The sequence below is a fragment of the Syngnathus scovelli genome, chromosome 8 (assembly GCF_024217435.2).
Source record: "Syngnathus scovelli strain Florida chromosome 8, RoL_Ssco_1.2, whole genome shotgun sequence".
Lineage (NCBI taxonomy): Eukaryota > Metazoa > Chordata > Actinopteri > Syngnathiformes > Syngnathidae > Syngnathus > Syngnathus scovelli.
Genome location: NC_090854.1, coordinates 16,262,182 through 16,284,260, shown reverse-complemented (window position 1 = coordinate 16,284,260; position 22,079 = coordinate 16,262,182). Strand labels below are relative to the sequence as shown.

The 22,079-nt window shown below is 40.2% G+C and overlaps 1 protein-coding gene and 1 long non-coding RNA gene across 2 annotated transcripts; one reads left to right on the top strand and one right to left on the bottom strand.

The window, feature by feature from the left end:
- Positions 1-705: 705 nt before the first annotated feature.
- trim13 (tripartite motif containing 13) lies at positions 706-2,082 on the top strand. The gene is given in 6 exon segments (XM_049727654.2): positions 706-1,026; positions 1,028-1,343; positions 1,346-1,501; positions 1,504-1,606; positions 1,608-1,690; positions 1,693-2,082. Coding segments are annotated over 6 exon segments (1,014 nt in total). The 3' UTR covers positions 1,728-2,082.
- A 1,912-nt stretch (positions 2,083-3,994) lies between these two features.
- On the bottom strand, positions 3,995-22,005 carry LOC137840529 (uncharacterized). Its single transcript, XR_011087238.1, has 2 exons — positions 21,285-22,005; positions 3,995-4,365 (listed from the first exon to the last, which is right to left on the bottom strand). It is a non-coding gene; the product is annotated as an uncharacterized lncRNA (long non-coding RNA).
- Between the last annotated feature and the right edge of the window lie 74 nt (positions 22,006-22,079).

The window sequence follows — 22,079 nt, the reverse complement described above, 5'->3', positions numbered from 1 at the left end:
CACGCACGCAGTGGCAGAAATAGGGCAGCATGAGAATTTGCACAACGCTAAAGTGGGTCTTAAAACCCAAGTTGACAGTTTTTCCACGCTATGGCGTTTTGCATGGCAACAACCCCTCCCGCCCTTATACGTCATGTTAGGAACCGTCAACAAAGGTCCTAGGGTAAAAACGCAAAATAGTTACGTAAATTTTCATTAAAAATAACTCGATGTACAATTTGGCTTAAAAGTTATTATTTTCAGTCATTATCTGAATGCAGATGAATTAGTATTTGTTAGGGATTATTTTCCGCGAGTCCTGTGCGTAAAGGGTTGAATTTGAACCCGGAAGAAACGTTAAGTCTGCTCGGCAACAAGCGCCATAATGCGTTGCAGCGCGCGCGCGCATCGTGCCAGCAGCTGGTGAGTGAGCGCTCTCTCTCGACCACCCCCCAATCTCCGCTTGTTACTATGCGCCCCCTAAATGTGTCACGGAAACAGCGGCGTCATGACAGTGAATGTCCGTCGACGGCTGTGCTTTTCGGAACTCGATGTCGATCTCGGTTGTGTATTGGCGCGTCCATTTTGATTTTTCAAAGTTCATTTTGCTGACTGTTACGTGGCGTTCCACGTCGTGACCGTGCAAAAAAAGTTCCACGATGGGGTAGCTCCGACGTGACAACCACTTTTTTTCCCCCTTGCGTGTGTTTTTGACAGGAGCCAAACATGGAGCAGCTGGAAGAGGAGCTGACGTGCCCGATCTGCTGCGGGCTCTTCGAGGACTCCCGCGTCCTCCACTGTTCGGACAGCTTCTTTCGGAAGTGCCTGGACGATCTCCTTGAATCTCCCCGGGGCTCTTCTTTCTCCAGATCGCCGTTTAGGTGCCCAACGGCCGCAAGGAGAGCTCGAACAACGGCGCCAACAGCCAATTACTCCCTCCGCGGCATCGTAGAGAAGTACGCCCGCCTCAAAGTGGCGCCCAAAACGGGCTTGTGCGCTCACCACACCATGCAGCCACTGAACATGTTCTGCGCCACAGACCTGAAGCTGCGCCACGGACCTGAGGCTCATTTGCGGCTGTTGCGCAACCGCCGACGAGAACCGGGGCCACCGTTATTGCTCCCTCGAGGAAGCGTACGAGATAGAGAGGCGCGCCTTTGATGAACTGCTGCGTGGCGCGGAGGGCTGGCCGAGCGTGGATGTGGCCATGGAGACTGAAGTCGCCAAGAAGGACGCGGAGCGGGCGAGTGACGACTTGTACAAGTTGGCAGCCGCGCTGGAGAACAAGAACGAGATCCTGTGCGTCATGCAGGCGTACGACCCGGGGATGACGCGGCTGCCCGACAGATCGGACCGCCAGCGCACTGACCGTTCCGCGGAGTCACGGAGCCGCTCGGCTTCCTAGAGCGTCTGCACGACTTCTGACAAATGTTGGCTGACCTGAATGAGGAGGAGAAAAAGAAGGATGAGAAACCTACCTGTCGGAAACTCCCGGAACTCGCCCCTCTCGTCGTCAAAAATTGGGGAGGCTCGGTGACGTCGATAAAATGACACTGCGGCTGAGACGTCACGCCGGTGGTCCATGCGCTGGCTTGCGGCGTAGGGTCTCCTTGGCGCCGTCCACGTTGGAGCACGGTGGCAGCCGCAATGGGGGAGCGCCTGTGGCAGATGATTGGCGAGTTCACGCAGGTCGTGGGCAACATCATTGACGCCCTGTCACTTACATTGTCATTTGTACGTTCATTTAAGTGAAGGTATTTGTATTTATACACATTTCTTATTTCATCTTTAAATTCTGCAGCCTGGACGCAAAATGAGTACATCATTTTTTTTTTTATATACACCACCGAATTAAATGTGGTATTTTTTTTCCCTTTCCCATGAGGCTTTTCCAAATAAAAACACGATCGTTTTAAATGCTTGTTTGAATTAAACTGGATGCTACAATTGCTTTTAATCTACATTTACCCACGCATGTCTTTTCAATGTGACACTGGTTTCATGACAGGGCCTGCGTGGAAAAAAAAGATTGCAAAAAAAAAAAGTCATCACCCCAGAAAAAGGCAGCGATCTTCATCAAAAGCCAAAACCAACGCAAAACGATGATTTATTTAAGAAAAAAGTCATATTAAAACCACAATTTACGAAAACAAATCTTGGCCTCGTTCGTTAATGGTGCATTATTTATTTAGAGGAGTTGATTTTTACAAATCAAACTAACCCAAAAATATCAATGTATTATTGTAATGCAATAATTTTCAATTATATGGACGAGGGTGTGTCTCAAACAACACGGGTCCAGTGATGTCAGCAGTGACACACACACTCACATATAGATATATATATAGACCTCTGTTTCCAGGCAAATATGGCATGAAAATACACGCACCACGTTCATCAATATTTCATAATTTACTGAGCCTCTAAATATAAAAACAAATAAAACAATGCAAATATGGGGTTTCACCAATTTTGGGGTCCCTTAAAACATATGAATGACTACGTAGCGCATAATGCACAACAGAGGAATTTAATAGGATCGTTATCCAATTAAAATAACTTATGCAGAGAATGTAACTTTAGAATATATATTATATGTGTGTGTATATATCTATATATACACATATATATAGATATATACACACACACACACACATATATATATATATATATATATATATATATATATATATATATATATATATATATATATATATATATATATATACAGCTATATATATATATATATATATATATATATATATATACAGCAACAAATCCACACGCATTGCACGCAATACAGCGCATAGAAATCCTCCGCCCACACACGGTTTGCCCCACATCGAGTCATAGTGTGTTTTACGATTTTTAAAATCGTTTTACATCAGAAACACTTGCAGTAAGCGCACTTCTCATTTCTTTCTTGAGCAGGCCTATTTTAAAAACGACATTGCAATATCTAAAAGACGGATTGTAACTTTATTGTTTTGCTGACATGAAGTATTTGCAGTCGTTTTATGAACATGTCCTCTTTAAAATGACATTACAACGACGAAAATAAATAGATATACTCTACTAATATAGAAGAAACACGGAAAAAATCGAGCAATTATACAAATCGTATTTTTTTTACAGGCTAAAACATGAGGCCTGGTTAAGTCAAAATGCGCGTCAATTCATGCAATATTCTATTTTATTCATCACCAATACAAATGTGATCATTTATTATTCGTGTTGCAAAAGGCACGATAAACAAATGTCTGGTTGAGAAAAGTGGTCGAACCTGGTAGAGGAAAATGAGACTGCGCCGATTGTCATGCATTTAAAAAAAGAGAAAAAACGAATAAACGAGTGAAAATAAATATACATAAATGTAAACGAAGTGCAAAAATCTTAAGAATTACATGTTTAAAAGCGATCAGTATAAATATAAACACATGGCAATGTTTAAAAAAAAAAAGGCATTTAATGAAGACGTGGGGGACTTTGGCGTATCAGTGGCCATTTCAGTATTTAACGAAATCCTATGATTATTAAAAAAATGCTTCCGAGCGCAAATGTTCACAATTACTTTTCAAAATATGCAGGTTAAAAGTCACATAAACTTTCCTTTTTTTTAATTTGAATAACTCTAGGTAGGTTTTAATAATGAATGTACCAAATAAAGTGTGATTGGGAGCCAAAATGGATCACTGATCATCAAGCAGTCATAGATTTTCTTCATAATTCAGGTTGGTTGGAGTAAATTGTTTTTACTGTATTACCTCTTGATGTTCATTTAGGCAACTGCTGGACATATTTCTGGAATAACAGTAAATGTTAAATTCGTCACATACAGCAAACATGGACACAAAATGGTCGAGAGATTAAAGATACCATCCGTGCATGTATGAAATCATTAATCGTGCACAGGGAACTGTGGGGACGTTCAGGCAATATTTTTGTCGTGAATGTTGAGCTGAGTTTGTCATCGGTGAAATGATTGAGGAAATAAGAGGACACCAAAAGCAGATCATATATTATATCCAGTGTGTTTATTCATGGCAACATTAATACGTTTAAAAACAAAGATTTACTTCGGTGGATGCGTTTGTGAGTGAGTGGTCATCTTTGCTTCAGCAGCACGATCAATACTGGAGGCTTCGGCTGAGAGAGTCCACTCCAATATTTACGTGCTGCTACAGTCAAGTGACCTGCGGCGGTACGCTGCGAGTGAGGCGGCGGAGCGACGAGGAGCGCCATCCGGACGAGCGGGTCGGGCTTCACTGTGGCAGCACGGTATGGCCTGCATCTCAGTGTAACCCACAAACCATTCCGTGCTGCTACGGCACTGCCACAACATAACGGGGTTGACGTGCTTGGGTCCTCTTAATCGCGTGGGGCGGCCTGAAAGACAAAATGGAAAAGTGACGAAAAGTTCAGCGTTGAAACTATTGTCATTCATCGAATTGAACGAGAGAGTATTGAACCACTTTAGCATTTGCGCAATTTAGCATTTGCTAATTTTTTGCCACCTTATTAGGGCTACCAAGATTAGTCGAGTAATCACGACGACATTAATAATTAATTTAGATTGTCGGTGAGCCGTTTTTTTTAATGCATTTATTTAGTTGGTTCTGTACATCGATCTCGAAAGAGCTTTATCTCCCACTGGCCATATGCTTGGTCTGTGATGCACATGCGCAGTAGAAGTAATCTGGGTCATGTGAGATATAAACAGAAGCATTTGAGTTGGTTTAGCGTGTTAGCAACAGAGCGCATTTCACCCAAAATACTGAATACTATGGCAAAAAGGCGGTGATAAACGAGAATCTAAAATAGAAGCACGTTGCGGCTGATGCCTGATTTCTTTTCGGACAGAGCCAGTCGTGTCTGGAAGCTAGCTGTTGTCATCACACAACTTAAGTGCGTCTGACGGATCGCGATTTGCAGTTGGACATACCTTGAAGAATTCAAGCTGTAAGCTACCGATGGTCATATAAGAGCAGGTACATGCCGCAATTTGTATTGCGACTGTTATTGATTAGTCGACTTACAAAATAATCGTTTATGGCAGCCCTACTTATGCCACAAGAATATTTCAAACAAGATTTCATATTTTTTCTTTATGTCACTTTGTTTTAATACTACAAATATTAAAATGCCACTAAATACCTTGCCTATATGTATGTGGGGAAAAAAAAGCTGATCAGCATCCTGAAATACAGTATATCATAAAAGCTTCCCTGTAATGATTCATTAACAAATGACTTTACTTTAGGATAGATTTAATCTGCCAACAATCACTTGGTGCCATGACCTCTCACGGGAAGGCGCATCCTTGCCAAGAACCAGGGCATTGGTTTTACAGATGGATGCGAGTTCTGGCTGACTCATGTGACAGGCATTGGATTTATTCTCTGTGTGTCACAATGCACATGACATAATTATGTAAAGCTGAATGTGTGTGTTGGCGGTGGGGGGATGCGACAGGGGGAAACGATAATGCTTGTCTATTGAATGAGATTGTGCTTTTACCAGCAGAGGTCTCAATGGACCTGAAATGAAGAGTCATTTCCAATGGGCCTGATAAGATCTTTCTTTCAAAAATACACACGAATGCCGGGCCGTTGTAAACTGATCAAGTGATAGTAGGTGCAGCTCTTCTTAAAATCAAGGCCAATCCAACACTTCTTTTCACTTACTTTTTATTAAGAATCCCGCTGAAGCATGGTTAAAAAATCAATGGCTGACTTTTGTTTCATAGAATTTGTATTTATTATTACTTTTGTCACATTCAAGTTACTTCTGTGACCATTGCGGGTTTTTCTTTCATTAACCGAAGGGTACAATGTATGTAATGTTTTATGAGAGACAATAATCGGCCAAACTTGGTCCCATGTTGATTATTTTAAAAGGAGCTATAATCAGAAGAACGATTAATCGGGCGGGCCCTACTATATAATTGCATTTTTGATTGTTGCAAGTTTGCTTTCTTCGTTAATTTCTTTTTAAATGCCAAGAGCCTTCCCAGCCTACCCTTGGAGAACTCCAACCTCTCCCTAATTTGTCCCTGCCAACCTTTTCAGGAAGCATGTCCAGACATGTCGGCCTTTGAGGCTGAGCCCTTTTAAGCCATTTACTACAGCGTTTGCTCACCACTCAGTGGCCTCAAAGAGTCATCTGACCCTGCAGTTCAAGGGTCAAGTTACTCTCTGCGACACCGACGTTGTCATCGTCTCTTGGAGCAAGTGGGGCTGACTTTGTTTTCATCGCATCACGGTGAGAAAAGAAGGGAAGTTCAATGATGGCTTACTAGTAAAGATGTGTCAGCAATACTGCAAACCAAGGGTGTCAAACTAATTTTTTGTGGTGGGCGGCATTGTAGTCATAGTTTCCCTCAGAGAGCCATTATGACTATCAACGTCTTTTATATACGTACAGTATAGGCTACACAACAAACTGATGAAGAAATAGTTTTAAAATCAGAGACTAGTAAAAACATGTAATAAAAAAAAGGTAAGTTGTATATAAATAATTTCCAGACCTATTATTGTGACCCAATACCCTGCGTTGCAAAACAGTAAGATAAAAGCAAATAACATTGCAGATATTCATATTTTTGACATCAAGCTCTTCGACGTGGCTGATGACAGCATGTCCCGCGGTTAGCGCTAAATCGCTAACGTAGCCGTCATTTTGTGTATATACTAATTGTACATTTTTTTTGTTCACAGCTGCTGGATCTCTGCCTAATGTAGTTCTGTAATATTCATTTACAGAGGATAAATATGCCTGTGAATATTGTTAGTCTGTATGTGTTGCTGCACCGTTAGTGTTGAAATGTTCATTGGGTTGCAACTATCTCAACATCGAGGCTACTTTTGTTCGTCCGCCCCATTTGCACTGTGTGTTAGCTCTAGACTTTTGTGCAATGGTTGACTGGTGCGCCCAACTTTTTGTCTTGGTCGCACCAACACAAAAAGTTAGGTGCAACACAAATTTTGTGGCAGTAGGCTCATTGACACAGATAAAGCGATATGACTGAAAACCAAAGTTTCACGGGGTCAAAAATGATTGTTTTAAACGAAAAATAATATGACAAATAAACATTTTTTTTAAAATATAACCAACAGTTTCTTCTTAGACACTGTGTATAGCAGCAAACTACATTTTCTTGCCTAGAAGCCGAGCTAAATTTATTTTAAAAGACTAAATAACCTGACTGTAATGTACTTTCAAAAAACATTTATTGTGCAGACCCCAAGAGCCAAAATCAAAACTCGATTGTAAAAGGAAACGAATAACACTCCAAATAAATATTTCATATTGTGTTATTATGCATAATAGTTCATTTCTGGTTTCATTTAGAGAGTAAATCTTCTCTGGAGTCTAGACATTTATGAATTCGCCCGCTATTCTACTGTGCAGACATGGGTACGCTTTCTCCACCCCCGAGAATAATCAACTGTTTGTTATGAAGTGTCATGCCATCTGTTGCCTTCAAAACATAAATAAATAAAAAAATATAAATATATATCAAATTGGGAATAGTTAGTACTTGGACAGTCCTGACTTGGGTTACCACTGGACTTTACCACAGACAAGAGGGAGAAAATAATCCGATTTCTGTCCTACTGGATTACTCAAATCTTGTCATCATAGTAAATTAGCAAAACATTATTTTTTTCCCCTGTAGTGACATCACTTCCATGGCATATTGTAGTATGTTATTCTTCCGATTCTTTCAATATTATTTTTCTGGCCGGCATTCCTCCCCTTTATTGTTTTACTCCAATTCCACAGCAAGGGAAGTGGTACACCCATATAGTCCAAACGAGTTTACTTTTCAAATGAACCAAATATTTCAGTTAAACAACGTGTGAAGATGACAAGCAAACGGCGACCAGTGGGAACGGTACTTAGCCAATCAAGGGGGCATGAAATTTGACGATAAAAGATATTTTTGGATCCCAGTCTAGTGTTTTTTATTTTTTACAAATACAACATTAACACCGCGTCTTAATTTCCCTGGCACTTTTTACAGAGGTGCTTGAGAAGGCTGGAAGGAGAAAAGCAAAGCATCTCGCTACACACTGTGAGAGCGTTACCTCAAATGACCTACAATGGAAGGGATTCACCGGCGCCGCTTACGTACCCCCCTCATAAATAAATAAGCAGAAGCACACCAATGACACTTGTCACCGCTCTCAAAAAAAAAAAAAACTAAATTAAATAACTAACCAACCGTTTACCGGATGCCCCAAAAAAACAACACACACTATTGTTTCAATAGAAGCACAGATAACGTCCAACTAAATCATGACTAAGATCTTAATAAATAACTAAAAATAATGAGAAGCGTGTCAATTACAAAAAGTTCAATCACAACATAGAGAGATTGTCGCTTCAGACATATTTCATTCTTTTGACCATGTTCATATTTTGGCAAAAGGGCTGCAGTTGAAAAAAAAAAATCAGTTTTGTTCCCCACAGCTGACTAAATTAAATAATCCTGGCGCAAATCAAAATTAAAGCAGTTAAGTTATTTTAATTTTTTTTGCCTTAATGTTATTTCTCTTTCCGTGTATAATGGGTAAAATCTAACCACTGTCTAATAATTTCTACAATATTAACACGTAAATGACAGCCTGCCTTATTTACACAATTACGGCATGACAGCTTGTTCTCTACCTAATTCTAATGGAAGACAGACGGCGTGAACTTTGTGCTGAGCGGTGCAGAAAGGGGGAAAAAAAAGTTACAGGGGTTACACGAAGGATGGGGAGGTGAGGTTGTGGGATTACAGCACATGTGAGCATGAAGAAAGGAAAGAAGACACACCACCAAAACGATGGGTTGCGGTGGGGGTAGGCGGGCGGGAGTCCATTTTGCCGAAGGGGTCAGGCAAAGAAGACAGAGTGATGAGTCACAGAATGTCACAGTCTGAAACGGCACCACCACATTTTATGAAGACTTGTAAAAATGAATGGCAGCAAACAGGTAGTCAAACGGGGAAAACTAACACCATGGTTATAATAGTTATCTAACTAAAACATTAATAATGATCTATTTACATGAACGCACACCCAAAAGTCAAACAAAACTTCGGTCACCACGTGAGCATCGAAAAGGATTAACCTCAAAAGGTCGGATATTTTCTTTTGTGTACCAATGGTGGTAAAATGTAAAAATCATAAAGGGAAATTATTCTCATTGCTCAGTAGTTTTAACATTTGACCAACATAAATACTATTGTACACAACACACCATTTTTTTATGGGGCAAAAAAAAAAAAATTCCCGTTCCCGGACCATCATGTGTTGTCAAAGGGCGTGTAGTTTTACATCATTCTAGACTTTTAATAGAATACATTGATGAAAGCGAAAAACGCTTGTCCACTTTGATTCTTTATGATGGTGACAGTTTGGCCTTGGAACAGATTACCACTAATTCACATTACAGTATTCGCACTTGTACGTCAGTAAGGAATTTAGAGAAAATGTCGGTGCAGTTCATAAACGTCGACGATGACTGTTTGACCCCGGATCAGATTTGTTTGCTTTACATTATTTCCAATCGGGGGTGGCCAATTTCAAAACATGCCAGACAATATCGAGCAATATAGTCACCTAGCACATACATTTTGTCCGCTTTTATTTAGACTTTGCTGTGCTCTTCATTATCAGTGTGTGTGTGTGTGTGTGTGTGTGTTTGCATAAAATCAACATGATACGTTTGATAAGTTTGAAAACCTTGCCTTGCTATAGCCATATTACCCGTGACGTGTAACAGAAAGTGATACACGAGGCTACTGGATTACGACAACATGATGTACGATTATTACTAAGAGCCTTGATGATACTATTACAACTTGCTGCACACGCTTCACGAGATTGGACTCGACATATCAGAAGTAAAATTGGAGCAACGCAAAGCAACGGGGTTGTGTAAAAATGAAAGTAATATTGTTCATATTGAGCGATTTTGACAGATTTGACTCGCAACGCTGGCTTAGTTGAGAGAAGAAAAAAAAAAAGAAAAAATAAGGGGGATTTGAAGTATTTAAATAAAAGAACCACATTATAATTAAAGTAAATTCCCTATGATTGGTAAATGTACATAGTGGTTTCATAGCTGGACTAGATTTCTAAAATCATGTGAACATTACACTGGAGCATGACAGCACACACAAGGCTGCACGTGCACGAGTAAAATAAACGTCATTTAAAGTTGCCATGACCCCCCCCCCCTTTTTTTGGTGGAGTGAGTCCTGTGAACCCCCCGCCAACACATAAAATTATAGATTTTACACAACAGCAATTTCCTCCCCCACATGCTTTTATGCTCTGCTAGGGGAGACGAAAGTCCCTCCATAATCGCATGAAGTCATTTGCAGCAAACTACTGAAACCACCTTGGGAGGGGGGGGGGATTCTTAAATTCACACAAATTGATTCAAAATACGATCCTGCAAATATTTTAGTAAAAAAAGAAATACCACCAACAACTCAAAACTTTATAACTACGTAACATATTAACTGGTCTTCCTTCAGATGCAAGGGTGGCAAACTAAAGCCCATGGACCATATACCGAGCGTTTAATCCGGCCCGCTGTGCTATTCTAATTATCAAAACCACAATACTAGCACATAAATGTTAATAATGTGTATAACAAGAGGAAACATTTGTGCAAATATTTCATAAAAACTAAAATGACTCCTATTAGGGAGATCAATGCAAGACGTGGACATGTAGTTAAAATTAAGCGTTTGTAGTATCCAAAACAATTTTTTTTTTAAACTCTCCAGCCAACTGCTTTGAATCAGGGTGGGGTAAAAAAAAAAAATCTGAATACCACAGGGATGTCAGAGCCAGTGGCTCTATTCGATGAAATTATTAAAACCTATTTGCATGAATAAACAAAGCATTTAAGGCAGAGTGGATCCTGCAATAAAATATCTATCTGTATGTTTAAAGGTTAAAGAGTGGATAGTATACATGTGCATACATCTTAATCCAGGGGTGTGCAAACATTTGCGTTTAATGGTCATATTCAATTTTTAGTCTTTTTCAACAGAGAGATAGGCCTGGTCATTTGTAGATGAGGTAAAAAAAATAAATAGTCTATTTCAAGAACAAAATATCACTTTCACATCAAGGGTACAGTACATATAGTACATGACAGTACGTACAGTACATCACATGATGATTTGGTGCAGATTTTACACTCACCCAATCCATATATTTATTGGGACATGGACTCAGACTCAAGCCCATCCTTACTGCATGTACCACGATACACAATTGCTATTTTAACAGGAAATAACTTAATAAATATGCTAATAATTAATGTAAGGGATTACTGCAGAATTATTAGTTTATGCCACAAAATCTTATTTGTGATGCAGGAAAAACTGGTGTTTATTTCTCACTGGTTTAGTAATATTTTTTTCTCCTATGCTCTTGATATAATTTATTAAAATTGTACAATTTTTTGTCCAATCCTGTGTAATAAGCTTTTTGAGTGATGTCTGTTGTGTATTGTTTATGATTTTTTTTTGCTTCGTAGACTGGGAGTTCATCAATAAATTATTGATTTATTTATTGTAATTATTTGCAGTCAACCCAAATAAGCAATGACCAATAAAATAAAAACATTTCAAACAATTAAAAAGGTAAAAATAAAAGCTAATTTAATTCAACAAATTACAGAATTTTTAATGGGTAGTATATTCTCAGTGGGCCGTGTGTGGCCCCCAGGCCATACTTTGCCCACCCATTTTATAACAACAGCTTTTATTTAAATACCATGAATGTTATTTGATGGACTCATTTAATTTGTTAATCTTAAACGGTGGGGTCAATAGAGGAAAATAAAACCCGCGTTTTCTGTCCGATCTGCGGTTGTGCATTTTCCCTCCTAAAAGTGAGAGGAGGTTCCGGGTGCATTTGTTGACACTGCGCGGCTCCGTGCGAGCGAGCCTGGCAGCTGTGTGCACCTCCCGCTCAAACCAAGAAAAAAAAAAAAAAAAAAGATCCAACTTTTAATTCAAAACTTTAGCAGATACACCTCGCCGTCGACTACATGCAACCGCACCCGTATTTGGAGCAAAAAAAAAAAAAAATCGGTGGAAAATGGAGCGGCTGTTTTGCGCGTTTCTGTCGTGCCCCCACCCCCGCCACTCCTTCGCCCCCAATAGATGCTAACACGCTAAGCTAACTTGCTAGTAGCTACGAAGCTGGCCAAAAAGACTAACGTCTCTCCACGGCAGTCGCTCTCCTGCTTCTAACACCACCACCACCCCCTTCTCCGTCAAAACTCAAAATGAAAATGTCGCACGGCTGCAATTACCTTTCTCACCATCGATACGCCGCTTCTTCTCTTGTCCCGTCACTGAAACTATTTTTCTGTCCGTGCAAGAAGGGAAAGAAGCGGCGGTGACGGCTGCTTCTCCGTCTCTTACGTCCGCAGCATCCTGCTGTAAAACACAGCAGCTGCTCGAGCGATCGCTGCTCACTCGAAAATGGCGCCGAAAGATACACTCCTCATTCAAATTCGACAGAGTCTGCTGGCCCTCCTATTGGCTGGCGGCGAGCAGCAGCGCGCGTCGCTGATTGGCCCATTTGGCAACGTACTCTTGAGGCGAGCGAGAGAGGGGGGAGGAAAAAAAAAAAAAAAAGACAGAGAGAGAGAGAGAGAGAGAGAGAGAGAGAGGTGGGGGGATTGGGGGGCCAGATTGACCCTTTATGAGCTTCAATTTCTGCACGAACCAACACGGTGCGTTAAGGCCACAGGCATGGACGTTTTAATTTAGTACAGTAAAAGTAATGATTCAACTACCCTAAATAAGATAATCAAAGGAATAAAAGGTGCTGCCCCACCAGGCGGAACTACTTTTTCTTTCTTTCCCATAAATGTTTAATATTTAACACAGAGCCCTTTTCGATGGGGGGGAAAAAAAAGTGTAAAACTCTCTACACCACAAGACGGCGCTCTTTCCCAAATACGTACAGTGGTTTCCCCAAATCAGATTTGCTCATTGAAATGAATAAAAATACCCCAAAACTTAAATATCTATAATAGTATACTTAAAGAAAATACAGTGGTGTCATAAATAAATGTAATGCAAAGAATGACACGTTTTTTGCAATTTTTCTTTCCTTCAATTCAATGAACATTGTACCCCTCCTGCTGGTGTTTAGGCCCTGGCCACGTGGGGGCAGTATAATACAGACGTGTTGATATAGGCAGTTTAAGCTCTTCCGAAAGCCGCAGGAAATGGCTGGTGACCAGTTCAGGGTGTACCCTGCCTACCGCTCAAAGGCTTCTGGGAAAGGCTTCAGCACGCCCGCCACCCTCCTGGGGGATATGCGGTTCAGAAAATGGTTAGACGTGCAGTGTACTTCTGTCTAAATAAAGTGCCTCAACTCACTTTACCACTAAAATGCCACAACATAGTGCCCAAAAAATGCATATTTCTTTGTCCTGAACACAAAAAGAGCAGACAGTTGTGTTATTCAGCAAATGAAGGATAGTTTGCCCCCCCCCCTGAAAATAAAATATCAGGGATTATGCAAATTCTTGAATCATCAACTGAGACTATGAAAGGATTCATTGTAGTCTAAATCAGTAATTCGGCATAGGACATTAGTGTGTAGCAGGAGATGATCCAGTTTTTTTTTTTTTTTATCAACTATTGACAATTTGGTAATCTACTACCAGTGACATATAAGATTTAGTGGAAGGGAAAACAATCAAATATTCTTTCACTGGATGGCAGATGGCAAAAACAATGAGCCCATGTTGTAACTTTAAATGTTGATATTTTTTTCTGGTGGTGTGCCATGATGGCAAACAATGAACCAATGTTGTAACTTTAAATGTTTATATTTTTTTCTGGTGGGAGATTCTCTATTAAAAGATGTGCCTCGGCTCCATAGACGTTGTGAAACGTGGGTTTAAAAGAGTTAAATAAAATAGAGAGGTGGCAGTTTCAAACTAGTTGGCACATTTTTTTTTTCTTTTTAGTATGTATTTTGATTTAACACAGCCCCTTTTCAAAAGAAAAATCAATGTAGAGATGAAAGAGAATACGGCTCACTCCGCCATGAGACGCGCCTGAGTTTTTTCTTAGAAGTATTCCATACAGAGTTGTGATTCAGCGGTAACCAAAAGTTAAGGTGGGGCCCCACAAAATTAAACTGCTTTTGATCTATATTAAAAAAAAGGAGCAGTGTTTTAATTGTGAAACTATGGCATGAAAATACCACAATTTCAAAACTTCAAAAGTTCAATTTGGGTATAAAAAGTCTACACACCCCATTTCAAATGAGAGAGGTACATCTTTTCAAATCTTCTTTCAACATCAATGTGACCTATAATCTGTACAACTCAATTGGGATAATGCAGTTGCACAAGTGAGCACACCCTACCAGTCTTCAGAATTCACATTCAAACTTATGTTGAAAGGGAGTCAGCGCTCAGCTTCCATTTTTTAGAGTATATCAAACTAAAACCCCCCAAACGGTTTGGCTGTTCTAGTATCCTTTTCCAGACATTTTTTGTAGTCACGTGTTCCGACACAGGCTGCAGAGTTTCTGCAGAATCAAAGGGATCTCATTGTTCAAAGTCAGGAGAAGGGTACAAAAATGTGCAATGTATTAAATAACACCGTGAAAATAGTCACTAAATGGAGGCAATATAGCACAATAGTGACATGACCACGTACTCGATGTCACTCCCAAACCGATTAAAAGGCCAGAAGAAAATTGGTCAGGGAGACTGCCAAGAGGCCAACAGCAACACTGAAGGAGTTGCAGGAATTTCTGGCAGGTTCTGGCTGTTAAGTACATGTGACAACATTCTCCCATCTTCTTAAAATGTATAAAAAATACAACAAAAAAAAACAGACACTAGAAATTTCCCACGCACTTGTGGGAAAAAAAAATGGTATCATATGTTTGGATCAAACTCAACTAGATAGATAGATAGATAGATAGATAGATAGATAGATAGATAGATAGATAGATAGATAGATAGATAGATAGATAGATAGATAGATAGATAGATAGATAGATAGATAGATAGATAGATAGATAGATAGATAGATAGATAGATAGATAGATAGATAGATAGATAGATAGATAGATAGATAGATAGATAGAAGGCTGCTTTCAGCAAAACAAGAAGGCGTGTGTGTAAAGGGTGTTAGAATTAATGACCCTTGGGAAAAAAAAAAAAAAAACGACATCATGTCTCTCCTAAATCGGCGTACATTCAACGTATTTGCCCAAAAGTAGAAGAAACACTTTAATGGACATTTTTTTTTTAATTTCTTTTATGCAAAGATTTATTGCATGCTAGTAAAAAATGGTGAGAAGGCAAAGTCCTGCATCTAAAGTCTGGCTTACTTTCTTAATTTAATTGCGTTTCAATGTCAGCACTTTATTGCTGTCAAATAGGGCCGGGGGCCATGTGCAGCTTGGATTGTGACTCCCACATCAGAGTCAGTAATACAAGCAAGACAGACATGTCCACACTAAACACGCTAGAGCAAATTGAAAAATAGTTTCAGTCCGTCACCCTGCCTATGGATGATGCAGATGATATTGAAGCAGCTCCTCAAAAGTAAATATTACAACAGTCATTTAGTTTAAATCCATGAAAATTGTGCTACACCACCTGCACCACAACTTAGATCTGGTCTAAAGTCCATGCTACATTTAAGAACCAGATTGTCAGGTGTGCCAGGGATGTGTAATAGAAAACATCCTCGGTCTGCTGGAACGCCCAACAAGGAACAGCGTGGTCTGCCAAACTTCCAACCTGGCAAACTAGACATGATAATTAAGCTATGTCAGTTACTATGTCAAACGCACAAGCGCCTGTCTACAAAGGTTAAAAAAAAAAACGTCAGTATCTAATTGGACAAATTTATTATTACAACTTATGTACTTCACCTGTAGTTTTTTACTTGTATGTCTTTAAGCAAATAAAGTCTCGCAACTTTTTGTCCTTACAATAATACATTGAATTTTTTTCCTATCATATTTGTTATCATGAAAATATATTTTTTTTCTTGCTGAAAACCTAATGTTTTCAATTGGAATTATAAAAACAGGCTAAAAATGAGAGAGTGTGTGCATGTGTGTGTGTATTCAGTTGTAATATGGACAATGGGACGAGGAGGTGGGGGGGGGGGGGGGGGGGGGGGGAAGTCACTTGTTTACAGATAAACTGGTTTGCACAGGAAGCCGGCAAGGAGGAGCTCTGTGTTGTTAAACAGGCATGTGGAGAGGCAACGATGAGCCAGCAAAAACACCATACGGAAGAACCACATAATGCTCACACACACACACACACTGTACATGCACGTGCCTGCAATTTTCAAATTCACACTTGCATATCAATCTTGCAGCAGAGTTTAATATCAAAAGCCTCCCCCCCCCCCCCTTACTGATTACGCTGTGACCACTCTCTATAAGTGACATTAACAAGCCCTGCTGTACGCGTTGGTGTCACTATGTTGGAAATTAACAAGATTAAAAGACCCTCGAGGTCGCGGGAGCCTGACAGTCGCCGGGCAGAGCGAACACTACTACTACACAGTCCATCCCGTATTGTAAGAGCATCACATGAGCGCACACCGCCTTCCATTAGGCAGGAGATCCTTATGACTCACGAAAACACAAGTCACATGCCACTACACAAATGAACCATGCTACTCAGACAGCGCGATTTAGCCATTGCTGCTATTTTGCAGGCCCGAACAAAACGGCATCACCCCTGCTCTGGTCTTCGACTATGCCTGAAAGGAGCCAGTGTTGTGTATTGTGTTTGGAATGTACAGTACGTAGTAACTGCCACAAAAGCACCATGCAAAGGGGAATTTGGAGTTCGATATAATCATATTTAAGGTCAGAAGTTTGCTTTAGATGTCACTAGGCAGGAATGAAAAACAAATATGACTTAAAATAATCATGATCTTTCCGTTTCTTGAGAAAAAAAAATATTCTTTAAAGCTTGTGATTTTTTTTTAAACGTGATTTTACCATATTTTTCAGGTAAGGTTTTTTTCTTCCTTCCATATTTTAGAAAAATGTTACTAAGTGATATAGAAAGTTAATGGTTGGATGACTTTTTATGTCAAACAAATAAATAAATTGATCTGATAAGTTTTTTTTCTCTTGATGTAAAATAATTCTCCAAAATATGCCTTTCCCTGAATTTTACGACAACTTCTTGACAAAAATCTGACTTTATTTTTGTAATATTTCCTTTTCATTTTAGATTTCATATCTTATTTTTCACATTATAGTATCCAAGTATCGTTCTAAATTTGTTTTTAAATAAATCTGGCTGTTATGTAAGAGCTAGAATATTTTAGTCTTGAAGAAAATACAACTCCTTTCTGAGAAAATATGACAAACTACTCTTTTTTTATCTTTACTTCTTTTTTATCTTCACCTCTTCCTCATACGATTATTCAGAAACCATTACAAGTTTTTGTAACATGACTTTTTCCAAGGAAGATTCGGACTATTTTAGTAAGATTGTGTCTTTCTCTCAAATAAACTTATCTGACAAATACGGCATGTTATATGTTAAACACGGCTTTTTTTTCTACAGTGCAAATAGATTACAGTCCTGGTATGATACGCTTAGTTACTTGTGAACAACATCTTCTGAAACCTTCCAAACAAGGACCAGATCACTTCGAAAGAAGTTTTTACTATTACACTTGTAGCACATGTTAAGATGGTATCACTTCTGCATCACGACGCGATGCATTTCCTAAATGTTTTACAATGGTGACAGTTGAACTCTGGGAAATTCAATTCAGCACAAAACAGTCCTTTTTTTTTGGGGGGGGGGGGGGGGTGAGCCTTTGTCAGTTTCTCCTGCAAGTTCTCCTAGAGGGCACTAGTGCAGCGGCACTTGTAACAAACCCAGCTAAATATTCACCGCAAATGAGCAACACATTAGCGCAGCTTATTCGCCTTTCTTGGTCTTTAGAGAACACAAAGAACCCCGCTGAGGACTTTAGTGAGACCCTTCATTGAGGTCCCCTTCCCCCTCCCTCTCTGAGACATCTGTAGCAGCTGCCCCCTTGTGCTCCTGTCAGCAGGCCTGTCTGTGTGTAGTGGAGGTGGGGTTGTCTGGGAGGTTAGAGCGGGGCGTGCTATGACACCTCCCCCTTTGGAGAGGTCCGGCCTGCACACTTGTGGGACATCACATTCATCAATGGCTAATAGTCGCTAGCAGGTCACCCTGAAAACACTACACGGGCCTTTGACCTCTTCTTAGCACGAGCCCCCAAGAGGTGGTCCTATCGCTTGCCGGGGCCCTGGAGATAAAAACCGCACATTTTCAGGAAAACAAAATAAGGCTTTCACTTCATCCCGTGACAAATACACAGCCTCGCATCAAGTCAGGGTGCTACTAAACACAAGTCACATGCTGGGCCTTGGTGTTTAAATACTACAGCACAACAAGTCCTTCTCACTGACACGTTCGCACAATACAATCGATTTTTTTTTTTTTTTTTTTATACAAATACTGATTTTTCCCACACACAATGTTTTGTTGGCTTCTACAGAGAGGACAACAAAACAAACCTGAATTTTATTGAAGGGCAAATTTCTTCCTTCATCAAGCTGCTCATTGTTAATATTTATCTGTAAATAGATGACACAGTGGACCCGAAATCCACGGATTTATCTATTTGTGGATATTTTTTTTTATATTTTTCAAGCGAACCCTCATTTCAATTTGACACAATTTAAAAACAACCCAATTTGGGAGGGGGGTTAACAAAAATTAGGTTATTTTTGACCCAGCAGTGTAACCCGTGACTAAAACAACATGTACCGTACTTACACGGGTTTTATTATGGTACCGGTTTGATTAATTAACTTAAGTGTGACAAAAGTTTGTTTTGAATTTAGAACTTGGACGTTACTCTGCATTGCAGAAAAAAAATTGTTCCACTTGGGAGGATCTCCTGTACTAGCACTGTGCATTAAGAACAAATACATCAGAAAGTTTGGGAGGAGGTGTGACTCCTCTCAGACATCTTTTCAACACTTCGACTGATTTATTGGAGTTTAAAATCTCCAAAGTGGAAGTTTGCATCCTTGTGCGCTTCTCTGGGTCTTTGAGGATTAACCAGCAAGCATCAGGCTGCTTGTCATGACGTTCATCAGGAGGATGTGCGCCAAAGAGGAGGGGGAGGGGGAGGTACGTGTCAAAGTTTACGAGATAAATGCGAACATCAAGTTCTGCGGGAATAACAGAATCAGTGACCTCGGTGGAGGTCTGCTCTCTCTGGATGCACTTCCAGTTCTCTTGCGGGTTTGACGCGAGTTATAAATAATCTTTCAATAGCTCACTTTGTCCATTACGTTGTAGCCTAAATTAGACATCTGTGTTTAGGTCATGACATGCAATATTTGTTTTTCAGCCCATAGAGCATCTAAAAAAAAAAAAAAATCCTGTTTTAATGTTGCTCCAAGCCCAGAAACTATTCACAAGCTAAACTGACACACCCGGTTTTATTGTAAGTGAAAGCGTACGTTCCTTTTGAAATCACTGAGCGGCATCATGTGAAACCAACTTTACTTGATGATTGGAGCTTTTTCTTATTAAAACAGACGCTGACATCATTGTATATTTACATTTTTTCTATCCGTCCGTGTTTGACTGCCCAATTGAAATGTCCGGCTTCTAATTAGGTACAGTTCAGTATGCAGTTATGATAATAGCATGACGTCATTCTGCGTCAAAGCAAACCAAATAGGATTCCTGTAGCCACTTATAATGACTGCGTGAAATTATCTGCAGATATGAATGGTTGAAAATGAGCAAGGAATACAACCAATACTCAGGCATATAGTATTTTAAAAAGCTTAAAAAAAAACATTGCTAGTAATTCAAGGTTTTTGCAAGTAAACGCAATAGCTTATATTGTAATGTTACTTGTGGGCTTAATTGTGATTACTATCGCTAAAAGAGTGTACACTACTTGTGTAAATATGGATGAGATACTGACTGTAATTTTTTAAATAGTTTTATCGGAAAAATCAGTTTGTAGGTTAAACTTTCACGACAAGTGACAATTTACATGTCAATGTCCTAAAGATACCTTTAAAGTAAGGTTGGTTATTTTTGCCGAAGAAGTCTACACTGCTTAGTAATATCTGACAGGAGGCTGGTGATATCTAATTTGGTTTTCTTTTCATTGGAAATATGAGGTTTGAGTGGAAAAAATATATCAAGATATTACAACACAAATGGCTTGGGCGCCAGATTTGATTTTGTGCAGCCTATGAAAGCAAATTGTGTCGACCTTAGGTTTCTTGTCAACATCTGTAAAAATATAACCCATAACTACAATTTGACTCATGGCAAAAAAATAGTATTGTTGGTACATTGTTAATAATTTATTGTCTAAAAATTCATCAGACACTGATCATCAAATGCTCATAATATTCTGGCAAGCTCTTATTTGCATATTTAGTCATTGAAAAACGTTTTAAAAATGACACTTATGCAATGCATTCTATTTGTAATGCAGTTATTGCTTCCTAAACCAACAACAAACTCAGCCATTCATTGTCTTCTTCCCGGACTACAAATTGAGAGCCACTGCGGAAGTCCCTTCCTCTCTTCTCCAGGCCAGTACCTGGATGATGTAACCCCCTTTCCAAATATAGCGTGTTGCCGTTGACTGGCGAGCCCTCCCATTGGCCATGGCGTCTGTCAGTCAAATGACGTCACCTCGGTCATGTTATTATTGTAAACAGCCCTGCTCTAAGTGCTCCTCTCCCTCCACCGACGCTCCGCGTAGCCGACTTCTCCTCGCAAGCCCCTTCCTTTGTTCGCAAAAACACCGACACGACGCAAATACCGACCGGCAACGCAAAGTTCCACGCGCAGTTTCAAAGCACGAAAAGCAGGAGAAATATATCTTTTTTTTAAAAAAGGTCGTTTTGTTGCGTGTCGATATTGAAGCTCCCGAGGGCGACCGTTTGTAAGCCGGCGAGTGCCGCTGAGGTGACTGACAATAACAAACGAAAAGAAAGCACGACAACTGCAATTTAAATACTAGTCCAACTTGTTTGAACACTGTCACTCGCTGTTATGTGTGGTACGAACACAACAGACATTTATTTTTTTTAAATGAAACGTGCCTAAATGTTCAATTATTTCAAACAAAAAACGCTGCAACTTCTCATTCATCACACAGAGTTCTCGTCCACTTTATCCTCAAATCGACACTTGAAAAAGTTGGAAATAACGACAATAACATGATAAGTACTTACAGCTACTGGATGCTTTAGTGGAGTGCTCGCTCCGCATCTTTGCCTCTCCGCTGGGGTGACACCCTCCACACCACGACCGCCGTTCACCGCCTCCTCCCCGGCAAGTTGAGTTGACAACACGCTGCCATTCTGCTGAGTGGCGGGCAAGCGCAGCTTCAGCAAAGCTTCGAGGAAGTTGTTTCTTTTGTTCCACTATTTTGCCTTGCGTCAATATTGCGAAAAAGCAGGAGGGTGGGGGTGAACGTGGAGGAGGAGGAGGAGGGTGGTGATGGTGCTGGGGGGGGGCGGTGACACCTCCCTCCCCACTCGCCTGCGTGTACGAAGCAGCAAAAAAACAAACACACGCAGACACGAGCGAGCTCACAATGAACACAACACCATGCCTTTATCCTACTATTAACGCCGGTTGTGCGCATGTGTGTGACTGCTTCTGCACAAGGTGGTGGAGTTGCGCGCAACCAGACAGCGAACGCACCACTGGTACCCTGGTTGTGTTACTCCAACAAAAGTTTATGATGCCTTTTATTATGGGTTAAAGGGACTCTGGGAACTACACGCCAAGTAACGCGTTGCCTTCACTTCCCCAAACGAGGAGTCCTCATTTGGGGAAGTCGAGAGAGCGAGAAAAAAAAAAAAAACAACCTTCCCATTTTCGTCTGTTGCGTTCACATTTCAAGGGGGTCGCCCTGCTTCCCTCCTGACAACTTCTCGTATCGTATAAGTTTAACTGGGACAATTTGGCACTCAGTTTTGAGCGTCACTCACTCACTCACTCACTCAGAAACAATACTTCCG